General features: G+C 34.3%; 1 protein-coding gene across 1 annotated transcript in view; it reads left to right on the top strand.

Moving 5' to 3' along the window:
* The window catches only part of LOC148949574 (uncharacterized), a 171,369-nt gene that overhangs the window by 72,573 nt on the left and 71,728 nt on the right, over window positions 1–27,068 (top strand). The window contains exons 6-9 of the mRNA XM_089093600.1: window positions 1,395–1,549; window positions 14,135–14,312; window positions 19,502–19,674; window positions 24,052–24,192. Of these exons, the coding sequence (XP_088949726.1) occupies window positions 1,395–1,549; window positions 14,135–14,312; window positions 19,502–19,674; window positions 24,052–24,192 (647 nt within the window). The remainder of the gene's footprint in view (window positions 1–1,394; window positions 1,550–14,134; window positions 14,313–19,501; window positions 19,675–24,051; window positions 24,193–27,068) is intronic.

The raw sequence follows: 27,068 nt of genomic DNA, 5'->3' as shown, positions 1-27,068 counted from the left end.
CAGAACGGCATTGTAGTCTTGGAAAAAATACATAATTGAAGGTATAACGTAAAAAATCTATCTATTCACCGAACCAGGATTATGATATTAGTTAGTATTCTATTAAAGAAGGATCTAAACCAGTTTAAAAAAAAATTGGTAAATTTACTTTATTGCGTGTGTTTTCAATCTATATTTCAGTCTTAAAAAAATTCAAAGCATATTTCAACAATGTAACTTGGTCGATGGATAAAAATGAAGTTCAGCTATCGAATGATATTGAAAATTATTTTCTTACGCCGAAAAATTAATACCATACGATCGTATAAAATTAACGTGTCAGAACGCTGACATTCTAATTTATTTAGAACTAACTAGAATATTTATTCCGAACTCAAACTCGGAACCCTCAAGAGGGTTGGAAGCCAGAACCTGTAGGGATTTCGAACTCTAAAAGTGTACCACAATCCTTTTCTTTAGCCGACTTCGAAAAGTTAACACCTCCGCGCAAAAAAAGGTCATTTGTCGTTTGTAAGTTCTGAGTAGTTGTTTTCCATATGCTCACTGAGTCTTGAATTCAGGACTTGCCTTTTCCTCTTATACTACCACTGTATGCCTGTATTTAATATGAACTGAGTTAACGGATAGGTTAATTAGATTAATTAGATTAGTTAGATATTATTAGATAGTTAATAGTAGATGATAATTAGATTAATTAGATTGTAAACTGCGCAAAAAATTGACTACATGTTCATTTCTCCCACGTTTATAAATTTTTGTTAAAATGCCTTTAATTTTCCATTAAAAATACGGACTCTGTTTTTACCACGAATAGGAAGTTAGACTAAGCCTTTCACTCTCTGAAATGAGCTAGGATGATCAGTATTGTCAAATAAATATTTTCATATACATAGAAAATGAAATAACTATAAATATAATTTTTTAAATGAAACACATCTTTATAAATTAAAGAATATTGGGTAAATTCTATTAATGAACTAATACAAAGCAGTAAAAACTAAAGCGAGTCTTGGTTCGTTAATTACTATTACTTGTATTTGTTTCTGTGACTACATTGTCTGGATTTATATATTTTAACTAAATAGCAGACCATTATTTTCAAGGCCGTTCATACGACGATATCTTTCGACTGCGTTTTTCCAAACTTCTCTCAAACAAAATATACTTTGTTCTTAGTTTTCCAAATATTCAACATTTTTAGGGCAATTTGCTTTGAGATACTGGACCTAAGCCCAGAGGTCCTTGAAGGGGGTACTGAGACACCGTCCAGGTCATTTTTATTCATTTACCAAAGCTCAGTGAGCACTAAATTTAAAAAAATCTCATTGTTTTATTAATTCCCATTATTTATTTTAGTTTTAAATGTAACATGTATAATCTTGTATATTTTTCAGATGTTTTTCAAGAGCGATTTTTGGCTATTTTACCCTTCTTCCATATATATGGGTTGGCTATAGTTCTCCTTTCAAGTCTTTGGTATGGTGGCAAGATTGTCACACTTCCAAGGTTTGAGCCAGAATTATTTCTGAAAACACTTGCCTCCCAAAATGTAAGTGGGTTTTGTACTCCTTTTTCTTAAGTCACCTATATTTTGATTTCATTTATTTGCCATACGTTAAATTTGAGGTACAAAGGGCATTGAAAATGAAATCAGGTTATTTGATTACTCTTGTTTAAACTTATATAACCATAAATCTTCTAAAAGATTAGGACATCTCGAGATTTTTATTGGTAAAGAAAAGACCTCCATATATAGTTGTGCAGTTTTTAGCAGTAGCGGTCGCCAAATTTAAAAAGAGAAACGTGGGCGAAAAATAAGCAAGAATTAAGCTAGAAATATACGGTAAAACAGTTTTAAAAGGTGTAGCTTATTTTCACGATTCAGTGTGGCAACACAAATGTGATACTGTGTTAAAAACTTTATAATTTTGAAACAATAAAAAAAAAAAAAATGAAAATCGCGATTTTCAGCATGAATAGACCTAAAATATTTAAACGGGAAAAAAAATTATGTCGATTTCTTTGGTAATTTAACAATTCTTGTCTTGAAGTATCTACTGCATCTGCTGATAATAGCTCATCCCTGCAAATATTGGTATGGTGAAAACACAGCTGCATACGCCCCTCCTCCATCCCACTCCGTTCAAAGCTTTACTCTTTACTCCTTTCAATAAAGTTCCTTTAAATCATATTTTCATTACTTTAAAATCTTTTCTTGGGACTTCTTTTCACCTCTTTGGCGACGTCCTGCTTTTTCTTTTGACCCCAGATGTTAGGGCAAAAAGAACAGTTTTGGGCACTCTATCATTCTTTATCCTTATAATATGACCTAGTTATCTTAGTTTTCCTTTTGTTGTAGCCTAAGAAAGTGGGATTGAATACATTTTTCGTACAGCTTATTGTTTGATTAAAGGTCTTCCAAACATAAATAATTTCTTAGAATAGATCTCATTTGTCCATCTGACTGTAAAGAGGTAGCTTATCTGTTGTACACCATAGACATTTGTTTGTCTTGTCAGTGATCACAGTAGATCACAGTAAAAATATGAGTTATGTTTAGTTGTTTATTTTGCTGTTGTCTGTTCTTTTTTTTCTCTTGTGTGTTAGTTGTCGCTTTTTAGATGGTTTTATTTAAAAAAAAATTGTATTTTGTTCCTTAAAGTTTATTTTCCGTTGAACAAGGCTCCTGATTATGGACCTGAAATGCCAGGATTTTTGTTTTTCTCTCTTAAATTTTTTTGTCTTCCAAACAAACACTTAAAACTATACTTAGAAATTTTTTCTCAAAATCGTCTAGCATTTGTTCCTCATTCTTTCGAAGTGCTTAAGTTTCTTAGCCACACTTGGCTAATGTTGTTGTTTAGATTCTAGTATTCTATCTTAGCTCTAAGACGCGTCAGTTTGACGCAACATTAATAATGAGAACAATCGAAAAAAACAAGTTCTTCCCAAAGTTGAATTTGTTTATTTCGAAATAATAAGAAAAAAAACCTTCTGGTATGTTTTATGGAATATGAAAAATTTTTAGTATTTTAATCTAAAATCATTATCATAATATAGTTTTTTTTTATTTTTATGTTGCCTGTTCAAGTTTTTGGTGTGTTATTTTCCTGCTGTCCTACGGGTTTTAACTTTTCAACGTAGGATAATTTAACGTTAGGATGTTTAACGTTTTAACGTAGTAAAACATCTGGTGTTTTATGTTTTTGATTAAGCGTCTAAGTTTGTTGAATGTAGGCTACATAGCTAAATTAGGTAGGCTACAAAAGTTTTAACGCTTAACGTTTCCAATCATTCAATAGCTGAGATTTCAGCTCTATCCATTTTCCGACTTATATTTTTAAAATTTGCTTTGTTTTTTTTACACTGAAAATAAGTTGACAAACAGGAAATTTTTAACAAAAATAGAGAAAAATTGCATTTTTTAGAACAAGCTTTAGATCATTCTCTAAAAAGTACTAATTAGTATCATAACATAATTCTGGTCCGAGTAAATGGATAGATCTCAAACTAATGAATTCAATAATAAAATATCTTGTCCTCTCGATAGTTGTAAACTTGTCATAATACTGCATTTTTCACATCCATATAAACCTTAAATTAAATTTTCTTTAGTACCAAAGAGTATGAGTAACTTATAACAGCGGAAACTGGTGCTGGTTTTGACAAAATAAAAACCACAGTAGACTGAATATACCAGTAAGCTTATTGCAGATCATTTCTGGTCTTCGTGAACAAAAAGCTCCTCCCACTTATTTCTGCCTTAGCTTGTTTAAACTGTTTCTGCATTAGCTTTATTTCCGTTTGTTTCAATGCATTTTGATGGAAACGGTCGGAAACAGACTAATCTGTCTAGCATGTCTAACATGTTTATATCTGCCAAAACGTTCTCCGGAGCACTCGCACCCCGGTCCGGGTTTTTATAATGGGTGAGATAGAGAATGATCATACTGGATAATACATGAACTGTGATAAAAACTATCAACACCGTCTAGTGTTAAGCACCACTTGGCATTTTTTAAGCTTTATAACTGTTTTTTTTTTTTTTTCTTTTTTTTTTTCAGGAACTGAGATAAGTTATTCACTACTACCACAATTTTACCAATTACACTAATTAAGTTAGTTATTCTTAATATTATACTAGAAAAAATGCCAAGTGTTGGTAACGTTAGATGGCATTGAGTTTTTTGTCACCCTACTGCTAGTTTCCACTCTTATAAGTTACCCATACTGTAGTTACGATACGTATGGTAAAATAGATAAAACCTGATCATCTCCCCCTCCCTAAAAAGTGATATTCGGATTGACGAAAACCTGCTGTATCTAGATGGAACCAGTTCCTCATCGGAAGAGTCACATGTGGCAATGTTTGTCGATTGCGTCAATGAGCCATTATAGTTGCCGGCAAAGAGTATTGGTAATTTGTAAGTGGGAACTGGTACTAGTGTCGACAAAAAACTCTCAACGCTATCTAACGTTTACCGACACTTGGCATTTTTTTCAGTGTACTAATAGAAATAATTAATCTAATTTGTGTAATTGGTAAAATTAATGTAATAGCCTAATAAGTGTCTCATCTCAGTTCCTGACAGAAAAACAAGTGAATAGCTTGAAAAAATGCCTAGTGTCGCCAAACGGTGGATGGCGTTGATAGTTTTTTTTTGTCGACACTAGTGCCAGTTGCCACTCTTATAAGTTACCCTTACTTTTTGGTTTCGACGCTAGTTTACAGTATCTTGTTGGTTCGGTGCAATTTAGAATCTTAGGTTTGTCTCATAGTCTAAAGTTCCACAGGGAGCATACCTAAGGCTAGTACTATCAAAAGAATACAAACTGGAAGAATGTCCTAGACTCTCAAAATAATTATGTTTGTTAGGCGCAGGCAACTAATCTCGATTAAACTAAAATATAACGTTCTTGATAAACCTTCCATTTATAGCTTTGACCTCTTAGTTAAGAATGACTTGGTATCTTAATATAGTAGGCAAAGTATGAAAAACGATAAATCAGGAGACTATTTTACTTCATTTAATTGGTAAGTACCTATAACTCTGGAGAAAGCCTGTGTCTTGAAAACCTGTTTTTTTTTGTATACACTAATAGTCTTGGGTGATATTCAATATCAATATTGATATATTGATATATCGGAGCAAATATCGATATTGAATATCGAATCGTGAACATCGATATCAAAAACGATATTTGAAAATGTTTGACTTGAAAGAAAAATTTGAAAGAAAAATAATTTCTTATTTCTGTTTTGTCTATACGAACTGCTATGAAACTTGTTTAGAATCAGTTCAGAATTTAATTCAATTCTTAGATTTTAGACTAACTCAATATAGCTCATTATTTATCATAGGCAGCGCAATTGCGCTGCCTAAGTAAAGAGCGACGTTGGCACAATGTTTGTTTTGTTTTTTTTTTTTTCTCCATACCCGGGCACTTCGTATCGAAGGAATTGTCGCAGAAGCTTCAAAAGGGGCTCAATTAATTGCAAATCGGGGTGGCTAGTGCCCTTTTCAAGATTCAAAACTTATGGTAGGGTACCTAGCCCCCCCTCCCACGTCCATCATTCCCTACAACATAGTCCCTCAAAAGTTTTAGCTAGCCATGTTGTTCAGCATAGTTAATTTCCAAATAGAAAGTATATTTTTTAGGAGCAAACTCCCCCAAAACCCTCAGGGCAAGGGTTTTAAGTTATGCCCTGAGGGCATATAAGAACAATGTTGGCACAATGTATTATTCATTATTTTTTACTTTAGAGCAGGGCACCTCATATCGAAGGGGTAATCGTAGAAACTTCAAAAGGGGCTCATTCGATTGGGAATTGAGAGTTCTAGTGCCTTTCTTAATAGTCGAAAGTGATTGGAGGGCAACTAGCCCCCCCCCCCCCCTACGCCCATCATTCCCTCAAACATATAGACTCAAAATTCTAAGGTAGCTATTTTGTTCAGCGTAGTTGATTTCTATTTAGAAACCTTGTTTTTGAGGAGGACACTCCCCCAATATCCTAAGGGCAAGGATTTTAACTTATGGCCTGGGGCATACAAGGTTTCTATAGAAGGCATTGTCTGAGGAACGTCAAAAAAGGCTCATTCAATTGAAAATTTGAAGGGCTATTACCCTTTTTAATTGTCGAAAGTGATTGGAAGGCAACTAGCCCTCCCCCACGTCCATCATTCCCCCAAACACATCCAATCAAAATTTTGAGATAACCATTTTGTTCAGCATTGTTGATTTCAAGATAGAAAATGTGTTTTTGAGGAGGAGACTCTCCCAGAGCCCTCAGGGCAAGGGTTTTAAGTTATGCCCCTGGGAACATATAAGGTTTTTATAGAAGGCGTTGTCGTAGAAAATTCAAAACAGGCTATTTCGATGAGAAATTAAAAGGACTAGTATACTTTTTAATAGTCAACAATGTCTAGAGTGCAATTAGCCCCCCCCACGGCCCGTATCCTCCCAAACACCACCAATTAACATTGTGTGTGAGGCCTTTTGTTCGGTGTACTTGTATTCACGTTAAAAACTATGGGTTTGAAGAGAATACTCCCCCACAGCCTTCAGGGCAAGGTTTTAATTTATGCCCTGGGGGCATATAAGGTTTTTATAGAAGGCATTGTCGTAGAAACTTCAAAACAGGCTCATACGGGTTGGATCTCAAATGGCTAGTACCCTTTCTTAAGGTTAAAAACGATGGGAGGGCAACTAGCCCCCCCCCCAAACCTCGCCTTTCCCCAAATACATCCAATAAAAAATTTGGAGATAGCAATTTTGTTCAGCGTAGTTGATTTCCAGATAGAAAATATGTTTTTGAGGAGGACACTCCCCCACAACCCTCAGGGCAAGGGTTTTAAGTTATGCCCTGGGGGCATATAAGGTCTTGATAGAAGGCGTTGTCGTAGAAACTCCAAAAGGGGCTCATTCGATTGGAAATTTAAAGGGCTAGTGCCCTTTTTAATAGTCGAAAGTGATTGGAGGTCAACCAGCCCCCCCCCCACGCCCATCATTCCCCCAAACACATCCAATCAAAATTTTATTCAACGTCATTTATAGCCAGATAGCCATTTTATTCAACGTAGTTGAAAGATTTGGAAATTAGGTCTTCAAGGATGACAACCCCTCCCCCCACAGCCCTCAGGGCAAGGGTTGTAGGTTGTGTCCTGGGGGCATATAAAGTCTTTATTGAAAGTGTTGCTGTAAAAACTTCAAAAGGCCGCATTCAATTGGAAATTGAAAGGGCTAATGCCTTTTTTAATAGTTGAAAGTGATTGAATAGCGACTAACGCCCCTCTCATGCCCACCATTTTCCCAAACACATCGAATTCAAATTTTGAGATATCGATTTGGTTCAACGTAGTTGAAAGTTCTGGAAATTTTGTCTTTTAGGAAGATAACCCCCCCAGGGCCCTCAGTGCAAGGGTTGTAAGTTATGCCCAGGGGCATATAAAGTTTTTGGTGAAAGCGTTGTCGTAGAAACTTCAAATGGGATCGTTCAATTGGAAATTGAAAGGGCTAGTGCCTTTTTTAATAGCTGAAAGTGATTGGATATTGACTAACTCTCACGCCCACCATTTTCCAAAACATATTTAATACAAAATTTTCAGATATCCATTATGTTCAACGTAGTTTTAAGTTCTGGAAATTGGGTCTTTGAGGATGACAACCCCCCACAGCCCTCAGGGCAAGGGTAGTAACCTATGCCCTGGGGGCGTGTAAGATTTTTATTGAAAACCTAGGAACTATCAAAGGGCCCATACAACTGGGCATTGAAAGGGCTAGTGCCTTTTTTCATAGTTGAAAGTGATTGGAGAGCGACTAACACCCCTCTCACGCCCACCGTTTTCCCAAACACATAAAATAAAGATTTTGAGATAGATGTTTTTTCCACGCAGTTCAAAGCTCAGGAAATTATACCTTTGAGCAGGACACTCCCCCCACAGTCTTCAGTGGAAGGGTTATAAGTTATGCCCTTGGGGCATATAAGGTTCTTATTGAAATCTTTGTCGTAGAAACTTGAAAAAGGGCTCATTCGATTGGAAATTCAAAGGGATAGTACCCTTTTTAATAGTCGAAAGTGATTTGAGGGCAACTAACCCCCTCTCACGCCCACCTTTTCCCCAAACACATCCAATCAATATTCTAAATAGCCATTTTATTCAACGTAGTTGAAAGTTTTGGAAATTAGGTCTTTAAGGATGACAACCCCTCCCTTCTCCCACAGCCCTCAGAGAAAGGATTGTAAGTTATGCTCTGGGGGTGTATAAGGTTTTTATTGAAAGCGTAGAAACTTCAAAAGGGCTCATTCAATCGGAAATTGAAAGGGCTAGTGCCTTTTTCAATAGTTGTAAGTGATTGGTGAGCGACTAACGCCCCTCGCACGCCCACCATTTTCCCAAACACGTCCAATCAAAATTTTGAGATATCCATTTTGTTCGATGTAGTTGAAAGTTCTTGAAATAATTTCTTTTAGGATGATAACCCCCCCAGAGACCTCAATGCAAGGGTTGTAAGTTATGGTCTGGGGGCATATAAAGTTTATATAGAAAGTTGTTATAGAAATTTCAAAAAGGGCTCCAAACTAAATGTTACCTTAAGATTAAATCAGAATGCACTGTGTTAATGCAAATTTCAAATAAGGCATCTCAACAGTATCCCAAGAACGACTGAGGGTATTATGTTCAAACTTTTCGCGCTACTTCTGCTCTTAAAATTTAACCAAATCAAAATAGCGTAAGTGTATCCAAGCTATCAAAGAAAGTAAACAGATTTTTTTGCGAATGTTATCAAGTTTTCCATTTCAGATCAACTAGAGGAGGTATGAAACTAACTAAACACTACTATCTGTGTCAAGATTTTTAAGAGGGTGTATGTTGTTAAAAATTTCTGAAAATTTTTCTTCTGCATACAAATATCAGGCCAAACTATAAATTATTTAAAAAACGAAAAGATTTAAAGTATTATTTTCTTTTTCTCTGAAAAGTTTATGTTAATTTAAAACGAACAGAAACAGTCGATAAATAAATGAAACCCAAAACGAACAGAAATTACAATAAATAACCGAGTCAAACTCAAAACAAGCAGAAATTAACATAAGTTGGGCTCAAAACCCCTATGCCTTCCCAAGGCCAGAATATGCACATTCATTTGTATTTTTTTCAGTAAAGTGAAAAAAATACAAATGAATTTGCATTGTCAGTTTAATATACATATATACTGATATTTAGTAATCAAAATGTTAGTATTATTTGATTTATTAAAGTTCTAAAAGTAAAACAATTTATATTTTTTTCAGTAAAGCGCAAATTATGTTCTGGCCTTGGAAAGGCACAGGGGTTTTGAGCCCAACTTATGTTAACTTCTGCTCGTTTTGAGTTTGACTCGGTTATTTGTTGTAATTTCTGTTCGTTTTGGGTTTCATTTATTTATCGATGCTGATTTGTGGTAGTTTCACGCTTGGTAGATTATTTGATTTTATTTTTGCTCATTTTTCGTTTAATGGAGTTCTTTACTTATCTTTGAAAAACTTATTTTGTGGAAAAAGTTCTTTAAATTTGTGCATTTAAAGCAGAGCAAAACTGGAACCCGAGATAAAATGCAGAGTAAACGGTGTCAAGGGTATTCTTAAGCCCTAGGGGTAGTGCGACAAGCATGTTAAAGCTCACTGCATTTCGGAATTAATAAACAAAGGAATTTTTAGATATATATACATATATATATATATATATATATATATATATATATATATATATATATATATATATATATATATATATATATATACAGCCTTCTGCCCTACCATGACTCAGTTTGGTCTTGGTTTTTGCTCATATTTGTCAAGCTAAAAACGTCAGTCTAATTTTTTTTTTATTCTGTTCCTTAATTTTAAAAATATAATCCTAGTTAAGGGGTAAGATTCTAATTGTACTAAAATATATATCGATCATCCTGTGTCTATTCCATTGATTGTATCCTATAAGGTCTTATCATATTAGGAATTTTGCTTGCTTTTCTTTCATAATAATGAAACTTAACTTTTAGCTTAAACTTGAACGGGAATTTAGTCAAGATGCAAGAATTTATAAATTAAAAATATTTATCTTTTAATAAATCAACAAATAATTAATAATTAATCAACAAATAATTCTAAATAAATTACAAATAAATGGCTTAAATTGAATAGTAAAATTAATAGTGATTGGTAAGATAATTAGAGAAATAGCAACCATTCTTTTTTTTTTATTAAAACTCTTGGTTTTTCTGTACCGGTGTAGAATCACATTTTTTTACCACTCACTGTTTGAAATATGATCAGTCTAAAGGAATCGTGATCAGTCTGGTAGCCGGTGTTTACCCCCCCCCCCCCACTCGTTTATTACCCCCTTGAAAAATACCCTCCGCGGAAAATACCCCCGGAAAATACCCCCCCTGGAAAACACCCCCGCGGAAAATACCCCCCTGTGGAAAAAAAGGCTTTCCGAATTTGAGAATTTTATTTGAATTTTATTTTATCTCCGCGATTCTGGTATCTTGGCCCCCTGGAAAATTTTCTGCGGGTGCCCTAGATCCATTGACTTATACATGCTGATACAGAGCATACATACCTGTATCCATAAGGTGGTGTAACCTGTTCTCAAACTCAAAATACCTTTAGTGGACTTTCACATGTTGCTGAGGACCTCCGAAAGGGTTTGGCTGTATAAAATGCCTTCTAGGCTTATAGGCCTTCCTCATATAACATAAAATTGACTTTTTATTTTGATTCTAAATATATAAGATTCATTCAGCTTAATGTTCCCATCAAAAGATACGAGCCTGAGAAAATTTACGTGATTTTCGAGAAAGGGGTGAAACACCCCAAAAAGTCAAGGAATCTTAATTAAAAGCGCACCATCAGATTCAGCATATCATGGAACCCTAAAGAAAAGATCTCAACCTCCCATCTGCAAAAATGTGGAGTTTTGTATTTTTTGTCAGAAGAAAAATCACGAATGTGTGTTTATTTATTCCTTTGTTGTTTTATTTTTTGTCAGGGTGATCGTACCAAACCAATGGCCCATGAATTTTGGGAAAGGGCTTGTTTTCTAGAAAATAAAAGTTCTAGTACCCTTTTAAAGTTACCCAAAATATTGGAGGTCAACTAGCCCTATCCTCGCATGCCCTTTTTTCCCTGAGGTTACCCGATCCAAATTTTGAAATATTCATTTTGTTCACCATAGCTGAAAGATCAAACAACTATGCCTCCAGAGATAACATAACCCCGCAAAACCCAGGGAAAGGGCTTTAAGTTTATGAATTTTGCCTATTGTTTACGTATAGTATTTTTTATATGTTAGTAAAGAGGTACTTTTCGGGGAGGGGGAATTTTCTGTGGGGGGATCTTCCACGGGTAGAATTTTCCATGGACAGGGAAGTTTCGGGGATGAACTAACAAGGGGGAATTTTACACGGGAGAATTTGTCAGAACTCCTATACGAAATTCATCATACTTTCTCTTTGCCGATTCAATTTTTCATGTTGAGATGTTCCGAGGAAATTGTCATGATTCCCCCACAGTACCTGGATGAAGGGCTATGAGCTATGAATTTTGCCTATTGTTTGTATATAGTATTTGTTATTTCGAAGTAAACAGACATTTTTAGGGAGGGGAAGTTTCCACAGGGAGATTCTCCACGGGGAGAATTTTCCATGGGCAGGGAAGTTTCCGGAGATTCCGGAACAAGGAGAAATATTACACTAGAGAATTTGCCAGAACTCCTGTACGAAATTTATCTTACTTTCTCTTTGCCGATTCAATTTAACACCTAGAGGTGTTCTGGGAAAATTGTCTGGGGAAAGTTTTCAGAGAGGTTAATATTGTCTGGGGTCTTTTTTCATGGGAGGGAGAGATTTCTTAAGGAAGAAATTTTCCATAGGGAAGTTTTCAGTGGGAGAAATTCTTCGCGGCGGAATTTTCCGCAGGAGATATTCTCCTTTGGGAAATTTTCGGCGGGAGAAATTTTTCATGGGAGAATTTTCGGCGGAAAAAACCTGGAATTTGAAGGAAAAATTTCCTATCGAAAGGCTTTTCCAAAAGATGATGCTTTGAAAAAAAATGAAAATTAAATGAAAAAAAAAGTCTTTCCTTTCAAATGAAAGTAGCCTAAAGAGAATTTTCTAGGCGAAATTGTCCACAAGTAAATTTCTGGGTGGAATTTTCAGCAGGGACGGGTTTTTCATGGGGGTTTCCCGGCATTATTTGACAACGATCAAAAATTAAATGAAAAAATGAGTTTTTTCAAGTGAAACTAGGGAGGAATATTGATACTTAAAACAAAAAAGAAATCATACTGTATATGAGGGGGTTACCCCCTCCTCAGTACCTCGCTCTTTACGCTAAAGTTTGATTTTTTTTTCTTTGTCCCAATTCTTTAAAAACAACTCCTGAAACACAAGGGCTATTTAATTAGAATAAGAAGCTTATGTATATGAAGGGCACCCCTCTCATATATTGAATAATTTCAAATGAAATTTTTTGGAGCATATTGGAACATATCGGAACATATTGCTGATTATTACAAGCCTGAAATAATAATGATAAATATTTTGTAAAAACTGGTATAGCAGTTAGGAGGTATTCAGTTTGTACCCTGTCGAATCTTGGGGCAATATTTAATGTATTAAAATATTGTATTTAAGAATTTGAATTAGGAGTCTCCGGAATTTGAAGAAATTTTAATTTTTCTGGGGAGGAGGGCATGGGCCCCAAGCTTACTCCTACGTACATCCCTGACCACAGTAGCTGGAAAATGGACTCCCCCCCCCCAAAAAAAAAAAATACAACTCGAAGCTCTTATTCGATTCCTCAACCATGAAACAAATCAGGAAAAAAAAATCACCGCCTTTTAATGAAATTTACTCACTGCTTGTAATCTCTTTAAACTGTAATCAGGACTTGCTTGCCTCCAGGCTTCAGGCATGAAAAAGATAAAAAAGAAAAGCGTGTAATGCATCTGATTATTGGGAGCCAACTGACTGTATAAATTGTAACAGTTCCACGAGGAATACGCTTGCATTAGGCTTCAGCTATCAGTTGCATTATGTAGACGTCAGAGAAGTTATGAACATTTATATTGGTAGACATTTTGGGATTAATATATCGATTATTGAATATCGAAAGTAAAAATATCGATATATCGTTTAATCAGATTATCGCCCAACACTGTACACTAGCGAACCAACGGTGTAAAGATAGCTAACGAGTCCAGCTAGCTCAGATTGTGGAGCACAAGATTCCAATTTCAGGTTCAATGGTTTGATTCCGACGTTAATTTTATTTGTGTCAGTAAAAGTAGAATACTGAGAATATGTTCCTTTTTGGGTGAAAGTTGCATTTATTAAGGAAAGATTCAGTAGACGATTTCACGAGGAGAAATCTGTAATTAACTGGGCTAAACGGGTGGGGGGGTGGGGGGGGGGTGTCTTTTTTCCTAAATGGGTATTTCCAAAGCTTTAGGTTTGGTAAGTCTATCCTTTTTTTTGTCTCACGGCTGGGTTATCGAGTTGAGGCTTTCAGGGATAGTTTGGTGTGTATTTGTGGGGGACGGGAGGGGTAAGTATACTTAGAATTTTGTTGGGGGGGGGGGGAATAAAGCAATTTTTCTTCGATCCTCACAAATGAATATTCGCTTCATTTTTTTTTATCATTTTATGCCTGTCTTCCAACAGGCTTTGCTGCTAGTATAGTTTAAGAATATTACTTTTTGTGGTGATTTCAAATGTGAAATTACTTTTTATTAAGACTAGGTTAACACATTATGGTTAACCTGCAAAAGAAAATCAGTTCTATTTTACAAAAAGGGATCGTACCTCAAAAGAGAAGGAGGGAATATCATGTTTCAGTATTATTTGAAGAATGAATCCAGCATGTCCGAGAACCCATGCTCAGTTTTCTAGTGTTGTCTATTAAATAATATATATTCAATGAATACAATGCTTTAGCATTGTTTAAATGATTAAATCCCATGTTATAACGACAAAAAGTAAAAGTTTCTTCTTGAGGTTGGTTTGTCAACCATTTTTTTCCGTAAAGCAACCACTTTTTTTCATTTTATGTAGTGCGATTTTAGTAAAATTACTTTAATTACTATTTTAGTTCAGCATAATGCAACTAGTACCACCTATTATAAATTTTTTGGCTAGCCGTCCAGAAGTGAAGTCGCAGTGGTTCAGTAATTTACACACTGCAGTCTCCGGTGCAGCTCCGCTTGGATCAGCAATAGCGAGCACGTTTCTTGAAAAAGTTAATAAACCTGATATACTATTGCAGGAAGGTTAGTAGATTATGAATATTTAAAATTTAATATCCAAATATTAAAAAAAATCTTAACTTTTTAAAGTGGATGTGTTTGAGAAATAGCGTTTCTTTTGTCTGTGTTTGTGTTTTAAGAGGATGTGTTTGGGGAATTTGGGTAACTATGTCCGAGACATGTCCTATAGCTTTTTATGACAGGATACATGCCTATATAGACTGGGATAGGAAATCATTCTTTCAGGAAATTTCTTCCTAAGACCCGGCTAAATTTTGAAAAAAATGGAAAATTCACGACTTTGGACGTGGCTTTAAAATAGTCAGAACTACTATTATTATTTTTTTTTTAGGGTTAAAAAATCAACCAAAGACCATAAGTACCAAATAAGACGTAACATCATTACAAAATTGTTACTAAACATATTATTTCATTTTTTTACCATCATAAATTATTGTGGATACTTTAATAACTGTATAATTGATAAATATAATTATACGCAATGGATATTAATTTAATAACAATATTTTATTTAATAACAGGCCAAATAAGACGTAACATCATTAAAAAATTGTTACTAAACATATTATTTCATTTTTTTACTATCATAAATAATTGTGGATACTTTAATAACTGTATAATTGATAAATAAAATTATACGCAATGGATATTAATTTAATAACAAGATTTTATTTAATAACAAGCAAAGATATTTTTTTTCAGTTTTCTTTCGAATATATTGGGTGTATTGTAACGCCCAAGGGACACGAAAATGACGCTTACTTTTGTATTTTTCAAGCATTTTCTTCTTTTTTGGACTGTCCAGGATTATGTATAAAGACTTAGTAATCATCTGGTCCATAACAGAGATAAGGTTTACTGTAAAAATGATTACCCCAACAGCAAGATACAAAATTTCCGTTTAGTATAAAATTTGACGCAGAGAGAGAGAGAGAGAGAGAGAGAGAGAGAGAGAGAGAGAGAGAGAGAGAGAGAGAGAGAGAGAGAGAGAGAGAGAGAGAGAGAGAGAGAGAGAGAGAGAGAGAGAGAGAGAGAGAGAGAGAGAGAGAGAGAGAGAGAGAGAGAGAGAGAGAGAGAGAGAGAGAGAGAGATAGAGAGAGAGAGAGAGAGAGAGAGAGAGAGACAGAGAGAGAGAGAGAGAGAGAGAGAGAGAGAGAGAGAGAGACACAGACACACACACAGAGAGATACAGACAGACAGAGACAAACACACACAAAGAGAGAGAGAGAGAGAGAGAGAGAGAGAGAGAGAGAGAGAAAGAGAGACAGACAGACACAGAGAGAGACAGTCAGATCGAGAGAGAGAGAGAGAGAGAGAGAGAGAGAGAGAGAGAGAGAGAGAGAGAGAAGGATTTATCGACAAAACATACAAAACAAAAAATTATTACTACTTCCCCCAAACAGTAAAGCTTGTCTGCGGGGGAGGTAGAGAGAACAAAATCCTTAAAACAAAAAGAACACTTGGCCACCGACACCACTAATACCTCCACACTAAACAATAAATACAAAAGAATATCATATATTATACTATATTATACAATATTATAATCTTAATATCACTATTTAAACTATTCCATTTCCACTCTCTCGCGCTTTTTTTGAAAATCGATTACAAGGCAAGAATTTTCTCCTGTTAATCTGAATTCTTTGGTAATATTTAAAGAGGCATATTGTCTTCATAGGAGATAGGGGAAGTCATACAAGTTTGGAAAAGAAAATGTTACTGCACATGTAGCTCAAAGACAAATATATTTCCATCTATATTTTAAACGTATTATATAATTTATTATAAACATTCGTAAAATGCTTCCGTCCTGAAAATATGTAGAAAAAACAGACATTTTTGCATTAGAATGCTAAACAAACAAAGAAAGAAACAAAAAAATTATTTCTATTTAAGGACCAATCCTATATCTGGGCCTCCTAACCTTTTCAAATAGAGTTCGCTATCCCCCCCCCCTTGGCTAGATTGATAAAGATCTCCAGTAGCAGCTTATTATTATTACGTAGATAATTTCGGAGACCCCACTGCCTTTCCATGACGATAAAATAAAAGTTCAAAATAGGGATAAAATCCTTTTTAATAGACAGTGTATAATACCGTCATCAGTAGTAAAACTGATGACGGTCACTGTACGGTCACTGATACGGTACTGATGATATTAAAACTGATGACGGTCACTGTACGGTCACTGATACGGTGCTGATGTGACCGAAATATCTGGTATTTTTTGTGAAATTTATTATACACTGTCTATTAAAAAGGATTTTATCCCTATTTTGAACTTTTATTTTTATCACTTTTATTTTATTACCAATGGCAAATAGATTTCTCCTTAAATTAGCAAGTTCATTACGTCAAAAAAAGAAAGTGTCCCAGCCCATTGTCCGAAATTCGGAATAGCTTAAAGAAAATCTGGATAATTGAGATCGATCCTCTCATTGGAAAAACACTTGACTAGTAATTTTAGCTTTAAATGATATTCTTTGCCGTAAACCTTCAACGCTTCCATTAAAAAATAAGTAACTACACAATTGGATCTTCAACCCCACGCTGGGTATAATACTGATAGCTGATAGCTGATAGCTGGCAACTGATAGCTGAAGCCTAATGCAAGCGTATTCCTCGTGGAACTGTAAGTTATACAGTTTATTTTTCTTATTTAAATTCACAGAGGAAAAGTGTTATTTCATTACGTCATATCGTGTAAAATTTTCAAAAATGTAAGATTCGGCAAGTTCTTTCTGGCGAAGACAATGTAATGCGTTATGTTCCCTTGATATGAGTCCAAGGCCCATCTGAAAGTATTAGTAAATTTATAAGTAAGTAAAAAAGTGGGGGGCTAACGAGCCATCTGTTACCTATAATAGATACGACAAAACAGCTTTCGATAAGAATTTTTCATGTAAGGTCGGTAAAAGAACCTATAAAAAGTGGGGACTAGTGAGTGATTAAAATATTAAAGTAAGTGAATCGTTTTTATCAAAAATTGTTTTATCATATTTATCTCCCCACCCCCTCAGGAATGTCCTCTGGCCCCTCGTAGAATTAGATCTGTGTGCAACCATGATGCTATCGCTTCTTTCTTCTTTTTTTTCCGTTTTACTGAAGACAATTTGGCAATGACAATAACAATTAAATTGGGGACGAACAATACAAATCAAGCTCCTAAAAAACATGAAATGACACTTTTCTAAAAAGAGTGTTTTTTTTTATGTATAGCCTATTTATATTACTGTTTATTTCAAAATAACGTTTTTACTTCGGGGTCCAAAAATCGAAAGCAATCATTATAATCATTTATTATTATCATTATATAATCATTTTACTATATAATCATCTATTATAATCATTTATATGATTTATAATCATCTTCATTGCTTGCTGTTAGTATTGTAAAATTGCCGTAAAATAAAAACTCGTTAAGTAAAACTGGTAAAATAAGGTAAAATTGTTAAAATACGATAAAATTGGTAAAATAAGGTACTTCCTTCGAAATTCAGGGCAAAATTGCTGTTTTAGACTTGCCCTGTAGCTAAAAGACCAGTTGAGCATTTCTTTTTAGTATCACTTTCAATTAAATTTTTTAAGGATTCTGATTTTCCTGGGCTTAAAAAAGGTAATACCCCTTCATCTAGAGTTTCATCAATTTAATTAACAGTCTAGTTTATCCCTTTGGTAATCTTGTGCCTAGGGTAATACCTCAGCACTTGGACAGTGCCTGATTTCGGACATTCCTTTTGTAAAAAAAAAAAATTAAAATAGCAATTTTTTCTACATTTAAACCTAAGGAATGTTACCCTAACAGCCTTGCATGATTAAATAGCCGTATTCAGCCTTATTTCTCGTATCATATACATGTTATTTTTCATTTATTTATAAAAGCACCGAATACAAGTAAAAAAGGGGTTTGTACCACTTGGATCATAATAGTGGAACATTCAGTCACTTTCACAATCATTAAGACCGTCTTCACTAGGAACTGATGGTGAATCTAGCTTTTCCCTTTCAGATTCAGATTCTGATTTAGGTGATTGTGCCTGTTCCGAACCACAGGTTTTTTTAAATGAATGTTTCCTGATTTTGGGTTCTGGGACTTTGGGCTATTGGGCTAATTTGGGACTTGGGCTAATTTGGGCTATGTATTTGCACATGTCTAAATGCAAAATGTGTTGGCTACAATTATTCTGCATATTATGTAACTTCAAGCTGTCCAAATACTTTACACTGATCCCCCCCCCACCCTAATGTGCAAATATGCACATTACTAACTTGGTTTTTTGGTTCGTTTGATTCAGTCTTTCTTCTGCTTTGTTAGAGTTACTTCAAAAAATTAGTTTTTCTTCTTTTTTGAGAACTGAAGATGGCTGGGCGGAAGTCCCTGACGAAATATCTGCTTCTGTCATTTTCGCTTTTTTTCTGTCCACTAGCTGACATTACCCTATTTTTTTCACGGCTATTTAATTGTATTATTTTTTTTTGTTTGTCATATGTCTATCCTACTTGTAGCCCTTTCTGTCTTCAACAGCTCACAGAACCAATATAATTTAATTTCAGCTAATATTTCACCATTTCAAAATAATAATTACCTGTACTATAATACACCTCATCGTTCTTATAATAAGAGATTCAAGTCAAACAGACGACCTTTCAATGCAGCTGACGTAATACAGCTATTCACAAAACAAAATCAATAAGTCATATCCAAACCTTTTTCTGTCTATCTTTTTGCGCTTTTGTGCTGTGAAAATTGCAAGGCGTCGTAAAATGTGTAAGATACCGGTAAAATACCCAATTTTACCATGACCAATTTTACCAGTTACAACACTACTTGCAGTTACTTAAAAAGATAACTTCGGAGAAACAAGGTAAATTTCTTTTAGAAAGCTATGTACGATCCCTTTATTCAAAAAATTAGTAAGAAAATTAAAAAGCGGGGGCTAATGAACTGTTTATTACCTATAATAGATACGAAAAGACAGTTCCTGATAGGAGTTCTTAATATAAGGTCAATAAAAGAACCTTTAAAAAGTGGGGACTAGGAAGTGATTAAAATATCAAAGCAAGTGAATAAAAGTATGTCAGTAAATAAAATATAAAGTAAAATAACTGTCATAACCTGGTGACAAAATAAGGAAATATACCTAAAAATATTAAATTACGGCTTATTTAACTGTATCTTAAATTTCTAGGCTACGGATTAACTGAAACTACCTCCGTCATAAGTGTATCCCCTGTAAAAGGTGGAAAAATTGGGTCATGTGGAATGCCGTTCCCTAGTACAGAAGTTAAAGTTATAGACATAGAAGATGGCGTCAGCTTACCTCCTGGTCAACAAGGAGAGCTTTGTGTTAGAGGTCCGCAGGTACGCCACATTGAAATATTATATTAAATTAAATTTGATGATATATTAATATAGTTGATTTTTCAGATTATAATTATAAAAGAGCAAAGTTTTAAAATTTATTTAGTAGATGTTTGATAGTTAGTCCAAGTTTGAGTGATATTTCATTTAATTTGGATGCATTTTAATTTCTGTTTGAAATAGGAAAGCATTAAGAAACTAGCCAATCGTCGCCTGAAAGCGGTTTTGCCGATTCTATTTTTTGAAAACCCGAGAAAAGTGAGGTTTAAAATTTTTGACGTGTGTATCTCAGAATCGGTTATTGCTAGAGCATTGGTTTTCTGATCATGTAACCTGCTTTCGTTCAGCAAATCAGTAACTTTCGGCAAAACGGATCTTGCTGTATGTGGTTCGGCAAAACCGCTTTACAGAATATCGGATTCGGCAAAGGAGAACTGCGTATTACAGGCAGTTAAAGACGTCTTACAGCTATGTCAAATAGACCATTTGAAACAAATTTTCTTTTCCTTACGTAGATAGCGTTTGTAACTCAGCTTCGACAGAAATTATTATTTTCGGGAAAACCGCTTTCAGGCAACAGAATAGGAAATAGTACTGTTTCTGCTTTTTATTTATCTGTTTATGTTTTTTATTTATGTTTTTTGTTTCTCTGTTTTTTAGAAAGTGTACTTCTTAAAAGTGTTTTCTTAGATTTATATTTAGATATTCTCTATTTTATGACCCACAAGAAGTGTAATGGAAAGGTGCAGGCCTAATTGAACTCGTTTGATGACTCACAAGAAGTACAATAGAAAGGTGCAGGCCTAATTGGACCTTGTTCGATTTGTAAGTCTTGCCAACAGAACAGAGACATTTCGCGTCCGATGGATTTATTTCGCTGGTAGAAGCGTCTGGTTTATCTCTATCGCCCCAAAAATTGTCTTTTGACAGCGTTTAAAAAGATTGTATTCTCTTTTGGGTGGACTGAAAAAAGTCACGTTTGGGCCAGACTTTTAAAACCCCAAGGTCAATATTATGAATCACCGCAACTGGAATATTTTGCCTAACCTTAAAACTAATGAAGGTTTTTTCCTTTATGTAATATAAACTAATGTAATTTGAGACTATATAAATAATTTGAGAATAATATCTTACTTGAACTCAAAACTGAAGAATTACTCTTTAATTCTCTCTTTTTCGAGAATTGATGATTCTAGTGGTAGCTATTGCTGTTACATTAAAATAAAACAATTAGAAACAAAAACTTTATTTGAGAAACCGACAGATTGAAAAAGTCGTCATTTTGCGTGAAAAAGTCCTTGGAATTCGTTTTTACTGGGATTTACTGGGAAAACGTTTTACGTTTTATTGGCAAAACGTAATTGAAATGATACTAACCTTAAAACTGACCTTAAAACTGAACTTGACCTTAAAACTGAAGAAACTCTTTCTTGTTTAAATGTAAATTAAATAAAAAAACAAGTTTTTTTTAACTGAAAGTAAGGAACGACGTTAAAACTTAAAACGAACAGAAATTATTCCGTATATGAAAGTGGCTGTCCCCTCCTCAACGCCTCGCTCTTTACGCTAAAGTTTTTTATTGTTTAAAAAAAATAAGAGTTGTTAATCAGCCAAATTTTCTCAGGCGCGTAACTTTTGATAGGTACTAAACTCGATGAAACTTATATATTTGAAATCAGCATTAAAATCTGATTCTTTTGATGTATCTATTGGTATCAAAATTTCGTTTTCTACAGTTTCGGTTACCATTGAGTCGGGTCGCTCCTTACTTACAGTTTGTTACCACTAACTGTTTGATAATTAATGTAAATACTATAGGTATTTAAAACAGTTAAAAACCGACTTTATTTTAGAAACCAAAATGTACAGAAAACTGATCATCCAATTCCAAAAAGTCCTTAGACTTCACCTTTATTGGAATATTTGAAATATAACTCAAGCATTTTGCTAGACCCTAAACTGAAGAAATGCTCAAAATTTTCTTTTCTTTAAGTATCAAACATTTCGAGAAATAGTTGTTGCCACAACATTAAAATAAAGCATTTATTGAAAACAAGCAACGACTACCACCTTGTGCTACCTACCACCACCATCACAAGCCACAACTACCTCAATAAGTAGAAAATAGTCATCCTTTTACCCTAAGAAGCCCCACAAATATTGAAGTAAATGGGATCATATATAATTTAAAATTCGTGCAAAAACTCGGCATTTGATTTGTGTATCTCTATCGACATAATGTCAACAAAAGTAGACAAATCCAACGTTAGGTACCTACAAGGCCGTACGCATGGGGGGGGGGGGGGGCAGGCAAGTTTGAACCCCCCCCGAAATGTTTGTTTGACTCGTAAAAACGTTACAAAAATAGATATAGATAAATTTTGTATGTGGTTTTTGAGTTTTTTTTGTGTAAATCCTTCCTCCCCCCCAAAAAAAATTGAGTAAACCCCCCCCCCCCGAGAAAAAATCCTGGGTACGGCCTTGGGTACCTATAATGTTGACTTTGCTGTCAACGAAAACACGTTGAGTCCAATAAGTCTTTGTATGTCATAAGTCATGTGTTCAGTTCTCAGTCGACGGACAAGAACAAAAAAACGCAATAAGACCGTTTTTTCAATGGGGGGGGGGTCATTTGGATATTTTATTTAGGGCCCGACCGATATATCGTTCGGACGATATTATCGGTTTGATATGATGGTCTCAGTCTTATTATCAGATATCGAAAAAAAATATCGCTTATCTACCGATATTTTTTGGCGCAGCTTGTCCAGGAGGTGGCACCATATTTCCTAATATGGTAATTTTTGATTGCCCACTTTTTGAGTGCGGATCCACCAGCTAAGTCTGGCCATGATGGAGAAAGAAGCACAGGCGAGTCAAATGAAATCAAAGTATATTTGTTGTCAATACAAACCCGGTGCAGCGATATTCTAAATGTATGGCGACTACGAGGACGCACATCCTCTGCAAAAACAACTAAAAAGAATACAATAAATCAGACATTTTTGTTTAATGAATGTTCACTTGTGTGGGTGAAAGATCCAAGATTCAATCGGTTAAAACCATGATTTTCAGTCAGGGGCGCAGCTAAGGAGGAGAGGGAGTGTTTTAAGTTGGGGAGGGGGAGTTCCAAGGCGTCGCCGCCGCGTGTCAACACCTTGGAAAATTTATCTTAGAAATTTAGGTTGTATGTCCGCATTCCCCATTTGTCTGCATAGCGGACGATTTTGTCGACACATTCTTGAAATCCCTCCTCCAAACTTAAAACAGCTGCTCCCCTGTGTCCGCTGTGCCTCTAGCATGGATTCCTTAGCAAGAGACCATATCAAATGAACGTAAAGTAAAATTTTTACATTAATATGTGAATGATTTAAGTTCAAAGTCCCGCTATTGAAATTTGGGTTTTGAATAATCAATTTGAATAAATATCTTACGCTTCTTTTAATCAGATTTTCAATTATTTGTATTTATGTAACTAAACCAACCTCTTTGGTTATTTTTTTGTTCTTATTTGTCACTTTTGATAATATCCGCCATTTGGTTTGTGTGCGCAGAAGCTCTTGATCGGAAAACGTAAAGAAAATCAAAATGTTCTCGTAAATGCACTAATTTTTGGAATCCACAGTGAATTATTGAGACTGTTCTTTGTTGTGTAATAGATCAGGAAGAAACAAATGAGTATGAATATGGGCAGAAAATGATGGGTTTAAACTTTAGGTAAGGTTTTTTTTTCCGGAGGGAAATTTATCGGCGAATTATATCGCTATCGTGTTGGTACGCTACCGATATATCGATGTCGGTATTGGACGCCAAAGATCCACCTTGATCGGACCCAAAGTTTATTTGCTGCTTGGTCTGTAAAACGCCAAGTGGAAACGACATACTTTTCTGTAAACTGTTTAAATAATATAGTATTTTGTAACCGTCATGGTTAAAAGTCTTATCTGACCTTTAACTGTTAAGATAGATTGGGATGGAGGAGGAGCGTACGTAGCTGTGATGGACTGGTGCTGCAGTGAGTTTGTTAGTAGTAGTACTAGTTATACAGCCAAAGTAGACCTTATCAACCAATGAAAAACGCAAAAAGACCGTTTTTATAGTGCAGGATTTGGATGATTCATCAAGGGATTTATCTTTAAAGCGCCAAATGTAAACGGGGATTTATGTAACATGGACTTGGTTATGCTTATAGACTTTACTGGGCTAGTTTTTAGCATAATCTCGCCCAATTTTTTTGCAAAGGATTTATATTCATTTCAAGTAGAACTAATATGTTTTCCCATTAATAATGCACTTTTTACACTTTTAAGTGTAACATTTTTGCTTTACATTTTTTTTCTACCTTTTCCCTACAACGCTAGATTTCTACTCTTTTAGATTATGAAAGGCTATTTGAACAATTCAGAAGCAACAAAAGAGACTATCGATGAAAACGGCTGGTTGCATACAGGTGATATTGCTGTGTACGACGAAACTATGCAGTTTTACATTGTTGACCGACTCAAAGAGTTGATCAAGGTAAGATTTTAAGACTAGAGATTTTACGCACAAAAAAGTAAAAAAAAAAACAACTCAGAAGTGGACGTATTAAATGGGGAAAATCTTTGAAATCCAGATGTTTTCGTAGGCGAAGACGGGCCAGAGTAATAAAATATATATATATATATATATATATATATATATATATATATATATATATATATATATATATATATATATATATATATATATATATATATATATATATATATATATATATATATATATATATATATATATATATATATATATATATATATATATGTAATAATTGATAATGATATATTAACAATTTGCTGTGTTCTTTTATTTCACTAGTTAATAATGACGCTAATAATTAAAATGCGTTATAACTAATAATTTCTTGGAAAATTTATAAATATAGTGAATATAAAATATGTAGATAAGTGGGAAAAATTTGTTATCAAGACAGTACAAAATTAGACTGTCTTATTAGTTTTACCCGTTATTTCAATATTTTCGTTTCATTTTTATTATTTGCGTTGGGTGCTTGTTTGACTCTTGTTCTGAATTTACTCGGTTTACCTCGGTCTGATTTTACTCGTACTTCAGCAATTTAAACAAGCTTTGCTTTGCTTTATTTCATTTTGATGCACCCGTGTTAAATGACTAGTTATTCTAGTTAATAAGGATACATATTATTCTAAAGAAAAAAGGTATCTCGTTTATATTGTCAACAGACATTAAGTTCCAAATTTCTGTTTTAATTTTTCCCTGTTTTTCTCAACGAGTGACAATCGACATTATTAAAGTCACTTAGTTGCAGGGAAGTAAAACAATGTCAAAACCTTGCCAAAGGGTCTAATTAAATGCAGCGCCTTAGTGCCGTTTGATAGCGCATCAGTTTGGACAATATACAAACAGATTAGAAGAGTACTAGGATAAAGCATTGTCAGAGCGGGTGCAACTACAACATTAGGTACTTTTTGAGGTGTTTGTGCTTTGGATTATTTATAATCAGTGCATAAACAAACATAAAAAATATATATATTCGGTGCATTTCTGCTCGAAAAATACGGAGACAGGTCGAAGATATCCGGATGCCAATAGCGTCGTCATCAAGTTGGATTTTTTTTTTTTTTTTTTTTTTTTTTTGACGCAAATGAATTGTAGCCTACTATTCTTTGAATTGTACCCAGGAAGTTATCACGGTAGGGCTTATCATAAATGTTTTTCTTATGGACATCAGATTGCTTTTAGTAAATGTTTAATAATACAGCTTTAACGGCAAATATATGTAGTTATAAAGAAATAAGATAATATAAATATAAGTGATATAATAATATTCCTCTCTGAAAAATCGCACTCCATAAAATATTTCTTTGGACGGGGAGTTGAAATGTCAAAAATGAACTTAGGGTATAATTTTACGTTTCCCAAGGTGGTTTTTAGACAAATTTTATTCTTACGGATGTCTGCTTGCTTATAGTAAGTGTTTGGTAAACTGCCTGCTACTGTTTAATGTTGAATATAGGTCAAATGATGGTAGTTTCGCTGTGTCAAGTCTAAATTTTAGTTTGAATAGATTTCAAAGGAACCTCGTTCCATCTTCTTATTCTTATTGTATATAAATTGTTACACTTGTTTGTAGTGTTTATAGTATTATATATATAGTATAGTATAATATAGTTATATACGATAAATTATAGAATAAATACAGTATTATATAGGAATAGTAAATACATAGTATAGTATTATATATAGTGTTTATATTGTAGTTTACGGTACTAAAATGCAAACAATTGTGTCGTGTTTTAGATGTAAAACCAGGCTAAAATTGATACATTTTCACGTTTATCGTATAGTATAGTAGTACAGTATATTTGATACACAAAAAAACCGCAGGGCCGTGGCCACACAAAAAATAAAGGGGAAAAAAGAGAACAACACACAAAAGCAATTAAAAGGGGCCATTAAACAATTTTTAAAAAATGCCATTCACAAACACTAATGTAAACAAAATTATTAAATAATACCCTCACAGTAGGTCATGTCCACGCGAATAAGCAGCGCCAGATTTCTAATACTACTAAAACACCCATTTCCCGACTGTTTTCCATGCACAGCTGTTCCCCCTAATCAGCTCTAAAAAATCATTTCTCAAATACCTTAACTGTTCACACTTTCCCAGAAAACGCAATAAACTTTCCTCCCACTCTCCACACATCGGGCAACTTGTAAGGACCACTTTTCACTATACATTCTCAAATATCTTCTTCTCCCAATTACCAAGTGTATATTTGTTTGTTTGTTGTTGTTTTTTTTTTGCCAGAAGAACGGTCACGGATATTTCAAAAAGGGGGAAACGCCCACAAAATCTCAATTATCAAGCTCCCATCTGCAAAATGTGGATTTTTTTTTTATTTTTTTTTTTTTTGACAGAAGAACGGTCACGGGCTCCCAAGTATCTTCTTCTTCCCCCAATTACCAAGTATATGTGGTTTTCTGGTGCTGAAGTTTAATGCGTCGGATTCTTATTGTATTTTGTATTGTGCTGCAACTCTAGACGACATTGGACTTTCCAGCGTTTCCAGGAGTGTTGGTGATGCGTTTATTTATATTTTAGCAACCAATTTATATTCTTAAATGTAAATTTTTCCAGGACCCTAAATACTGGTCCAAAATCTAAAAGATGTTTAAGTATTATATATTTAAACACTTTTTTAAAATTCCCTAAAAATGCCGTATTATGCCATGCATGACTATGGCTATTAACTATGGCTATTAATATTAACCATGCATGGCTATTAACTACTATCCGTGTCTTTTCTTTTTTTTATGGTTTTTGTTGAGTTATATTTGCCCACGTGCGTTCATGTATCCCCGCTTGAGAA

This window comes from Artemia sp. Qi Xiang Cuo, chromosome 8 (genome assembly GCF_049724085.1).
Source record: "Artemia sp. Qi Xiang Cuo chromosome 8, ASM4972408v1, whole genome shotgun sequence".
NCBI classification, from domain to species: Eukaryota; Metazoa; Arthropoda; class Branchiopoda; order Anostraca; family Artemiidae; genus Artemia; species Artemia sp. Qi Xiang Cuo.
This window is presented reverse-complemented; position numbering and strand designations above follow the sequence as displayed.